The following is an 11,081-nucleotide window of genomic DNA, read 5'->3' as shown; positions in this document are numbered from 1 at the left end:
AAGTTTTAAATTTCAATATCCATGCTTGTGTGGTGTATGCTAGTTTTAGGCTTGAATGATGAAATGAAAAGCTAGCATGCATAGGTTGTGTAACTAGACTTGTGTTTATTTGGTGAAAACTAGACCCTTACTTCTAATGTTGATCTCACGGGGTATTCTAGTTTTTATGTATTTCTAGTTACTAATGGTACTAAGGATGGTATATTTGGTGCACTCCGATTGGTATCACGCTTCAAAGGTCCATCTCTTGTACCTTAGCATCATTTGGTAGATATTACTCTCCCACAACTCAAATCCATGCATATGTGTAAGCTTCTATCCAAACTCTTACCACATATGTAGGGGGAGCTAATGCTACCATTAGGGTTCATGAAACTTGTCCATATCCTTTTACACATGGTAAATATGCTTGGACAAGCAACATGGATTCAAATGAATTTCAATTCATATCTTTATGAAAGGGTTGTCATCAATTACCAAAAAGAGAGATTGAAAGCTCTAGTTTGGTTTTGGTGAATTGATGAAACCCTAAGTGCTAACCTAGTTTATCAAAGTGATCATGAGATAGGTAGCACTATTCCAAGTGGTAGAGCAATATTGAAGATCATGATGATGGTGTGACCATGGTGATGATCAAGTGCTTGGACTTAGAAAAGAAGAAAGAGAGAGAAAAAGCTCAAGGCAAAGGTGAAATTTGATAGGAGCTTTTTAGTTTAGTTATCGAGACACTTAGCGAGTATGATCACATTTAGGATCGATAGCCATACTATTAACAGGGGTGAAACTCATATCGAAATACGGTTATCAAAGTACCACTAGATGCTCTAACTCATTGCATATGCATTCAGATCTAGTGGAGAGCTAACACCCTTGAAAATATTTGTGAAAATATGCTAACACATGTGCACAAGGTGATACACTTGATGGTTGACACATTTGAGCAAGGTTGGAGAAGTTGGTGAAGTGAAAGAGTTGATTATCACTGAGTAACAGTGAGCGGACGCTGGTTTCGTTGTGACCGGACTCGGTGTTCCAGCGTTCGGTCAATTATAAAAGAAGGTGGCGTGCTCGTGTTTGTCTGGACTATGATCGGACGTAGCATAGTGAATGTGGCATACGTTGACGTCAGTCGCTCAGTTTGGCGCGTAGAGGAGAACTAACTGGACGCTAGGCTAGGTCCGGTCGAGGTGCATCTGACGCGTCCGATCACGTTTGGGCAGCTCTAGATCATCTCTAGAAATGAACTGATGCTGGGTTCTCGTAGGGAGCAACGCGTCCGATCATGTCTTGGCTGTGGCGTGCACGTGCGAGCTCAGTTGCTGATCAATGCGTCCGGTCGTGTGACGGACGTGTCCGGTCTTCACTTAATCGTGTAGGCATTGGAACATAGCCGTTGGAGATCAGCGGCTGGGGTTAAACGTTTGGCGATACATGGCAGCAATCGGATGACCGGACGCTGGTCGCGTGCGTCCAGTCGATCTGACCGGTGTGTCCGGTCACCCCAGAAAGTGTGTAGTGAGGAGCCTAACGGCTCTATTTTGAGGAGGCCTCTATTTAAGCCCCTTGACCAGCTCAAGCTCACTCTCTTGGCCATTTGCATTGACATAACAACCTTGTGAGCTTAGCCAAAGTCCTTCCACTCATCTCCATCATTGATTCATCATCTTTGTGAGATTGGGAGGGAATCCAAGTGTATTGCTTGAGTGATTGCATCTAGAGGCACTTGGTGTTCGTGTTTTGTTGCGGGATTCGCTTGTTACTCTTGGTGGTTGCATAGATGGCTTGGTGCAGCGAGGATCGTCGAGCAGAGGTTGGTGATTGTCTTCGGCTCTGATCATGGTGATTGTGAGGGGTTCTTGATCTTTTCCTGATGGAGAGCCAAAAGGTACTCTAGTGGATTGCTCGTTACTTGTGTGATCCTCATCTTGTGTTGGTTGTGCGGCACCCGATTGCAGGTTTGGCGTGTGATGCCAATTAGCGCGTGAACCTACAAGTGAGTGAATCGCCACAACAAGGACTAGCTTGCTGGCAAGCAAATGAACCTCGGTAAAAAATCTTATATCATCATTGTCCGAGGATTTCATTGGTTATCTTGTGATTGATTGTGATCATCTTGTGATTGGCTCACTCCTCGACACGTCGGTATAATCTTCACCATCTTCTCTTGTATTACATTCTTAGTGTTGCTACGCTCTTTAGTGTAATTAGTTTTGAGAGCTAGCTTGTGTCGGATCTAGTGGTTAGTGAGGCTATTTAGTTAGTCTTTGAGAGCTCACTAACTTAGTATAGTGACTTAGCCAATTGTGTGCTTAGAGATTATGTGGCTTGCATTTTTAATAGCCTATCGCAACACTCGCTTCGCTGTTTAATTGTCTAACATCTTTGCTTAGTGTTGTTGTAGAAATTTTAAATAGACTATTCACCCCCCTCTAGCCATTAGGATCTTTCAGCGTCGACCTACAGTGCCGTGCCGAGTGGTAGCAGCATATCTGGCGGCGGCGGCGGCGCATCGGGCACCGTCATCGCATACGGAAGAGGAAGCATCACCCATCGCATAGAGACGAAGAGGACCTTTCCAGCTCCAGCCCCATATGCAAAAAAAAAGAAAAAAAGAAAAAAATAAAGAAAATAGAAAAAAAGAAAAAATTTTTGCAATGGCAAGAATACGAGAGACACATGTACGAAGTGGCTATTTTGCAGAAATAATAGCGGTGCCAAATATCCAATTTTTTGTAAAGGATTCGCGTCCTGGTGCTGGACACGGACACAATGGAACGGTCTATCATCAATGCTCGGGAGCATGGCAAGCTGTGTCTTGTTTCTAGTAAGGAGCACTGCTTGCAACTCTAATTCTACAACAACATAGGTTAATGGGTGCTCATGAAAAATACCTCTTAGCCATAATAGATGTGGACAAAAGATCATGGTCCCATGTAACGCATGGGCATATATCTAGTAAGCATCTAATAATGTTTTTTAAGCCACAAAAATATCTCCAACCTTCTAAAGCCATGATAGAGTCAGATTGGAAGACGAGAATCCTAGATAAAATATCTAAACCCCTTGTCTAAATCTTGAAGTTAGATTGGGTCATTTTTTCTAAATAAAAAGAAGGGTGTGTTGGCGCACGAGGTACTGTTGTCTGTTATCTCTCTCTAGCCAATAAGTTCATTATTAATAAAGGGACTTTTATTGATTTCTAAGTATATGACCTCAGCCGGAGTTTTATTGATTTCAAGTTTGTTTTTTCTAGTAGAGATTGTAATAGACTAGTTCATGAATGTGCAAAATTGGTATCCCGCAATCATCTGGTGGAGGAGTGGCTTGTACCTCCACCTGGATTACCGGGTATCTCTGACGCTGATTGTAACCATGTTCATGATCAATGAATGAAGCTCTGGCTGTTCCTTAAAAAGAAAATAAAGGGACTCTTTTTGCGAATTTGCTAAAGGGACTTTTGATTGGATTTGCAGCCTGATTAGAGAACCAATGTATTCCTACTGCCTTGAGTTCATTATTTCTTATGTAGAATCAATAATTTTATTTCTAAAAAGGAGTCATTCCTAGGCAAGTACTCGCTCTGTTCCCCAATAAATCAATTTCTAGAATTCGTGCCAGTCAATTTTTTTAAGTTTAGCTAACTTTATAGAAAAGAGTAATAACATCTATGATATAAAATAAGCACATTATAAAAATATATTCTATGATATATTTAATGATACTAATTTGATATCATAAATCTTGGCGGTTTTTTTGTAGAAATTAGGTCAAAGTTTAAAAAGTTTGACTTAAGACAACTCTAGAAATCTATTTATTCATAGATAGAGGGAATAAGATTGCGTATTTTTTTCTTTCCTTTCTTTAAAGTAGTTTGCCTCTTAGATATCAAACCAGTCTGCTGATATTGCTTATTTCAAGAAAAACACATATATTAAAGCCTGTTATTTTATTTCATGGTTTATAAAAAAAATTGTACACAATGCATGATCGAACAATTACAGGCTCTTCTCTGACGGTCATTACCACCTCCTAACAACAAACAAAATGGTTGCTAATGGTACACATCGATCAAACAACGAAGCGACTTAAAGCTCCTCTGCTCGACAGAGTCATCACCCACCCCGTACGACGTCACGCGCGAGCGTTCACAGCGCACGCACGGACCTCCACCTCCACCAAGCGTCGTGTCGCCGTCGCCATGCCGGCAAGCTCAGGCAAGCCCGACAAGCTTCTCGCTGATCTCCCAGAGCTTCCTGGCCTTCTCCGAGTCGCTGGCCTCCTGCGACAGCTGGTTCTCGAACGACGCCGAGTCCTTGTTCCAGCTCCAGTACACTCCCGACTTGGTGAGGCTGGGGTCGCTGACGACCTGCGCCAGCCTCTTACCGGACTCCGCCTCCGACACGAACCCCTTTGTGATGAACTTCTGGAACGGCGGGAAGAGCAGCCGGAAGAGCGGGATGTGCTCGCGGAACAGCCCCGTGGTGGCGATGCAGCCCGGGTAGAGCGACGCGAACGTGATGCCCGTGTCCTCGTAGTACCTCCGGTGCAGCTCCTGCATGGTGAGCATGTTGCAGATCTTGCTGTCCTTGTACGCCTTGGCGCCGTCGAAGCTCTCGGAGCCGTCGATCATGGCGGAGCCGTTCTGACCGCGCAGCCCGCCAGCGAGGCCGCGGAGGTCGCCCAGCCCGGCCTTGGGCGGGATGTTCCCGGCCAGCGTGTTGGTGTTGCCGGTGATGGAGCCGAGGATGATGAGGCGGCGGGACGGGTAGTCCGACCTCTGCAGGTCGTCGAGGAGCAGGCGCGCCAGGAGAAAGTGGCCCAGGTGGTTGACGCCGACGCTCATCTCGTACCCGTCCGCCGTGAACGTCGGCGTCCGCGCCGTGGGCCGGTAGATGGCGGCGTTGCAGACGAGCGAGTCGAGCGGCATCCCGGCCCGGCGGAAGTTGTCGACGAACTGACGCACGCTGTCGAGGGAGGCCAGGTCCAGGTGCATGATGGTGTAGCTGCCGTCAGCCATGCCGGCGCCCTTGGCCGCCTTCGCCGCCTTGAGGAAGTCGCGGCAGGCCATCACCACGTGCCACTTGCCGGTCTCCGCTAGCGCCTTGGCCGCCGCCAGGCCCAGCCCCGACGACGCGCCCGTGATCACCACCACGCCCTCCCGCACCGTCTTCTTCCCGTCCTTGGCCGCTGTGCTCGACCCCGGCGTGGCCACAGGCGCCGTCGTCGCCACCTGCGTTCTCACCGACAGCGACGCCACCTGCAGCTTCTGCATTCATGCTCACGACAAAAATCATGTCAATTGTCAACGATATGTTCAAGCACATTGTGCAAGTGCAAATGAGCAATGCAGCAACTGACTGTGACTGACCTTCTGGGGGACGCTAAGGAATGCCGTGTCCTTCACCGCGGCGCCGAGGCTGCCCTTCTTGGGGACGGACGAGAGAGTGGAAGGGAGGAGCGCCGCCTGCAGGGCCATGGTCGGTGGTGTGGGGAGCTTGGACCGTAGCTAGCTAGCCGAGTTCAGCTGGGCGACGACAGCAAGATGCGCTGCTGTTCGTGGCGACGTGACTCTGTTCGGAGGCGATGAATGGCGGCGAGCTCGCCGGCGGTACTTATACCCGGGCCGAGGAGCGCGGAGCGCCATGGAGATAGGATAAGGGGGTGGGCCCGGACGCCAGCGTGGAGCCTCCGCAGCCAATCGCAGCGCGTGGCCCGGATTTTCTTGGACGATATTTTCCCGCGGGATATTTGCCGGAGCCCCGGTTTAGTTCCCGAAATTTGGATTTTGGGCTACTGTAGCATCTTCGTTTTTATTTGGCAAATAGTGTCCAAACATTAACTAATTAGGCTTAAAACGTTCGTCTCGCAATTTCCCACCAAACTGTGCAATTAGTTTTTCTTTTCGTCTACATTTAATGCTTCATACACAGGTCGTAAACATTCGATATGACAGGTATTGTAGTAACTTTTTAGATTTTGGGGTCCAACTAGCCGGAATTTTTGTTGTTGTTGCCTTCAGTTCAGCCACCACAGGCGATGGCGACGTCGCGGGATACCGGGATCTTATGTGCCGGCGCGGTCTGTGGCTCGTCGCAGCTCTAGGGACGTGGACACTGCTGGCTGGTGGGTGAGGTGGGGCCGGAAATTGCGCTGGTTGCTCTACGCATGGTACACGGTGTTTGGGATCGGAGCAGTGGATCGGAGCGTGCAATTATGCAGCTGGGGAGGAGCGGCCGCTGGTGCATGGGACCAGCTGGCCGGATCTGTTGTTTTGCACGGGAGATGAGCCCACGTGAGCGTGCGGCAAACGAGTGGATGTGAGGCGTGACACGTAGGAGAGGCCCATTGGGCTTCTGGATGACATGGCGTCTTACGTGGCTAATGTTCTCTACACTTTTTCACCTGTTTCAGTAACAGCGTTATTAGCACTGTAAAAGAAACTAGTAATAAGGTTACCAAATGGCAACAGCAACAAGCCTCCACGAAGCAACATAGACTACACAGTGGTCCGCCGAGCGTGTCTAGCGCACTGCCTAGGTCCTGTTCGCTCGTCTGAAACTTGGCTGAAACTGGCTGAAAACACTGTTTTGGCCGAATTGTTGTGAGAGAAAAACACTGTTTCGGCTGAAAAAAGAAGCCGAACAAGCCGAATATGGGGTAAGCCGAACAGGACAACTCTGGCGTCGAGCCAATGCAGCAGCGATGTTCAAGTAAAAAGTTTGTATGATACAAACTTGGAGTTCCCTATATTGCTAGCGAAGCAACTGATCAATGTGCAACTATGGAAACAAGTGCAGTCACAAAAAATGTTTAATTTTTTTTGCCTCTTTTTATAAAAAAAGAATATAGTCATAGACAAGTTCACTTTTTTTGCCTCCTCTTTCTATTACTATTGTATTACGACTACAAAGGAGTTGCTCTCATCTGAGAACGCTCCCATGACGAGAACCGCTCCCGCTCCCCATCTCCACTCTCGGCGCCATAGGCGGTTGCCTGCATGCATCTCCCCATGGCGTCCGTACGGGTGTATAAATATACACCACAGATCAATGAAAGAACTCTCCGGTTCATTTGTAACCCCTAGTGTTCCATTTACATTCCAGTTTAATACGCTATCAGCATACTACGCTTGTGATCTGCGCTCTCGAGAGGGAGTTCAGAAGAAGGAAACAAAGACCGGCGAGATCGAGTTCGTGAAGATCCAAAGGTACCATGCCTCCAATGCGCTACGTACCTCTAGTGATCCTCGTCGTCTATCTCGTCTTCTTGATTCTCCACCACGCCATCGACATGAGCATCCCGTTCAATCACCACTACATCCATGCCGAACTCCTCGACATGTTCCGCTACCTCCTTGGCGAACGCCAGGCCGGTGAACGCAGAGGAAGAGGGAGGGGACGGGGACTTCGGATGCGCGTGGGTGGTCGTGATGGTCGTCGTCACGCTGCCGATGCTCTAGTGGCCCCTGTGCCACCGCTGGCACCCATCTGCCCCAAGCACGGACTGGGACCGTGTCCGCCGTGGTTGTCGCGCTACTGCGTCGAACACGGCCACGGCCCCTACCTGCTTCGAGCGCCTCCAGTCCCGCCAGCCCCGAATGCCGCTGGTTCTTCTAATTGGGCCAGCCCCGTGGCGATGGACGTCGAGTCGGTGACCCCAACCCCGTCCCTCATAGTGGCGGGCTTAAGGAGGCGACGGAGCCGCTCCCCACCGATAATCATGGCCCGATGCTCCGCCCCGTCACGCCGCATCATCACCGACCTAGATGTGGCAGAACCTCCTAAATTATAGGGCCCACATGCACCTATCACTGTCCAATGACATCTGACGACTATGCATATGTTCCCAGTAACTTAAGAAGACTGTCGGGTGTCCCCAGAGAACCCTGAATCATCCACGATTTCCAAGCAGGATCACATTACAGAGTCATTGTAGTATTACAATATTTATTCAAATATCTACATCAGAGTAAAATAGCGGAAGTCTTACAATAACTTAATTTACAAAACAGTTATTTCAAACCTTATAAACTGAGTACGATGATTATTACAAACCATAGTAGTGGAGTGGCATAAGTAACATAAAATATAACACACAAAGGAAATACCCTGCCTAAGGGTCACACATTTACTTATCATCATCGACTTGAACAACAGTCATGCAGCACGGTCCAAGACAGACCTGCCCATGAGGCTCACCTGCAACAAGGGTTAACGAACCCCGAGTACAAAAGTACTCAACAAGACTTAACCGAAATATAAACGGAGTATAACTCAGGTATGCAAGCTCAGGGATTCAAGGTAGGGCTTTAGCAAGACTCAAAGTTCTTTTGCGTAAAAGCTCTTTAAAAGATTCATTCTTTCAACATTTAATTCTTCAAAAGACCATATATGAATCTACCATGATCCGTAATGAGATCATGAACTTCGTATCAAACTCTTTCTCAAAACTTCCTCAAGTTTCAGTTATTAACTACGATAATGAACAGTGAGTTGAGTCTCCATAACCGAGGAGCAACGACGATTCAAACCGATTATAACCCAGCTGGGGATTCCCAACCACACAACATATGCAGGTCCCTGACCTACATATACCAACCTGTCCTCGGATCCTCTAAAACAAGAACAGGTCCGCGCCACCCGAGAATACAATACTCCACCATTCCAGCCCATTGCCACGTGGGTACACGCTACTCTCGCCATCTCTCCACTCCTAGTGCGTGAGTAGCCATTCTCGTAATAGAATAGCCAAGTTAAGGCTTACCGAAGTATGTGATCGGTACTACAAAGTCTCACCTCATGCAATTCAACAACAGACGTGTCTTAATCGACTCAGGCGGAAAGAACCCGCTCACAAGACCTCCATGTCTTGTGGCTCCCATACACCGAGTCCGCTCGGTCTAGATTTATTACTCCACATGCTCATATCTCATGATCACATAAATCACCAGTCATATCCAAGGAACCATTTATATCTCGTAGGTGACCGGTGATCACCTGACTTGTACTGTTCTAAGCATGGCTAAGCATAAATAAGCATTCTTGAATTGAAATGGGTAACAAGGTTGATATTGAAAACAAGGTTGGTAATGCACCAATTAGGTTTTCACTCAACTCCTAATCACTTAATGTAGTATTAAAAAGCAAAAGCGATATAAATTTGTAAAATACAAGATAGATTTAAATGCATCCTGGGGCTTGCCTTGGTTGTCGGAATAATCAGGTTCCGTAGACGTTCCACAGGTATCAAACCCGACCTCAACAGGTGGATTAGCCAACTTGATTGACTACCACGTTCTCGCTTTCATTCACTACATGTAGTAACAATGCCATGTTTAATATGATGTGTGAGATAAAACATGATGCTTGACAATGGATGCAAAAGTTAAAAACTTGAATACAACTTTCCTTCGCGGTACAGTTGCAAACCAACAATTAATCAAACAATTTCATAAATTCAAACACTTACTTTAAATATCAAGAATTATTTTATACTAATGACCCAAGGTCATCACTCAATCCAAAATTCAAACAAAACCTAAATTATTAAGGTTTACTATTTGCTTTTATGAATTAATTATTTAATTAAAAGATATGAAATAAATCAACTTTCTCCAAATGAGCTCAAAATTTTTATGAAGGCTTATCACATGATAACTAAGTGGAAAAACAATTTTCATAATTTTTGGATAAATAATAAAGCCTAGAAAAATCATGGAAGCTCATTTATTAATTAATTAGAGCAATTTTTATCACATTCAAAATGTACTGAAAATCAACATTTAATATTTTTCCTAAATATTTTACATCACAGAGAGGTCACACAAAAATTTTCATAATTTTTGGAGCTCTAATTTATTCTATACAAAAATAACAAATCACAACACTATTCATTCAATTATGCAAAATAGAAAACCCCATTTTCAAACACAGAGTCACTGACAAGGTGACCCCACCTGTCAGCGTCTCCCTCCCACGCTCAACAGCGATGACCGTGCTCTAACCGACGATTTCTCGCCGCCGGTGAGGTCAACGGCGACGGCGAGGGTACCAACATGACCACCACTACGAGGCGCATCTATGTGAGGCACTAATTGCATCAATTACAGCTCAAACCAAGCTCGACGCCGACCATGGCGGCCACGACGGCGTGGCTGCGCTACGCTGGCAAAACCAGACCAGTAGCAGTTAAGTAAAAGGTCCAGAAAGCACCAGGAGCTCACCCCAAACACGCTCGAGCCGAAGGATGGACTGGAGGAGCAGCGGTGAAGCGGTTCGACGATCACAGCAATCACGGCGGTGCGAACAACGTCGGCGACGGTACTCCGGTGGCTGCGGTGGATAAAACGGTCAAGCAACAAGGCACAAAGCATCAGGGCAACATGGAGGTGATAGAGCAACGTTTCGCAAGAGCAGAGGCTAACCGTAGAGCTACAGCCACGGCGAAGCAGGATCACCGGTGACGCTACCGGCCGTGAGGAAGAAAAGCAACGAGCGACGCTTCCCGGCGAAGTCAAGCTACAAGGGCAGTTTGGCTGGGTTCACAACTCACAGGCGGAGCTGAGACAGGCTTTGCCGAGGCTGGTATGCGCTATGGCGACGGGAAAAGCAGCGGAGAGGAAAAGAGAAGAACGGCGACGGCACAAGCTTTATAGAGCGGCCAGGGAGCAAGGAGATAACACGCAGCAGCCTGCTCATGCCAGCGCAAAGCCAGAGAAGGCCACGGGCGCGACTGGAAGCCAGAAGAAGGTCGCCGACGGTGAGGTGTCGCCTGTGGGTACTGATCACCGAAATTACAGAATTGCCACTCGCCTAATTTCCCAAATTACTCCCAAATTTGTATGGTAACTCAAAAATCTCCAAAAATAAAAGCTGTTCCAAACTCAAAGTTCTACAACTTTGCTTTAATAACCATACCCAAATTATGTCTACATTTTGAAATGCAAGTTTAAAATCAAAATGAGACACTTTAAGTACATTTCGCCTTTTTAAATTACTTCAAAATTTATATAACAACTTTGAAAACTACAAAAACAAACTTTGAACAACTTGACAAGCTCTACACTTTTTCTTTGAGGCTCA

The 11,081-nt window shown here is 46.8% G+C and overlaps 1 protein-coding gene across 1 annotated transcript; it reads right to left on the bottom strand.

Annotated features, from left to right (window-relative positions):
• Positions 1–3,929: 3,929 nt before the first annotated feature.
• LOC136494121 (protochlorophyllide reductase) lies at positions 3,930–5,600 on the bottom strand. Its single transcript, XM_066490271.1, has 2 exons — positions 5,369–5,600; positions 3,930–5,266 (listed from the first exon to the last, which is right to left on the bottom strand). Exons 1-2 carry the CDS (start codon positions 5,474–5,476, stop codon positions 4,211–4,213), a joined length of 1,164 nt encoding a protein of 387 aa, XP_066346368.1. The 5' UTR covers positions 5,477–5,600; the 3' UTR covers positions 3,930–4,210.
• Between the last annotated feature and the right edge of the window lie 5,481 nt (positions 5,601–11,081).

This window comes from Miscanthus floridulus, chromosome 11 (assembly GCF_019320115.1).
Source record: "Miscanthus floridulus cultivar M001 chromosome 11, ASM1932011v1, whole genome shotgun sequence".
Lineage (NCBI taxonomy): Eukaryota > Viridiplantae > Streptophyta > Magnoliopsida > Poales > Poaceae > Miscanthus > Miscanthus floridulus.
The sequence above is the reverse complement of the archived record's forward strand: the minus strand, read 5'-3'. Positions and strand labels throughout refer to the sequence as shown.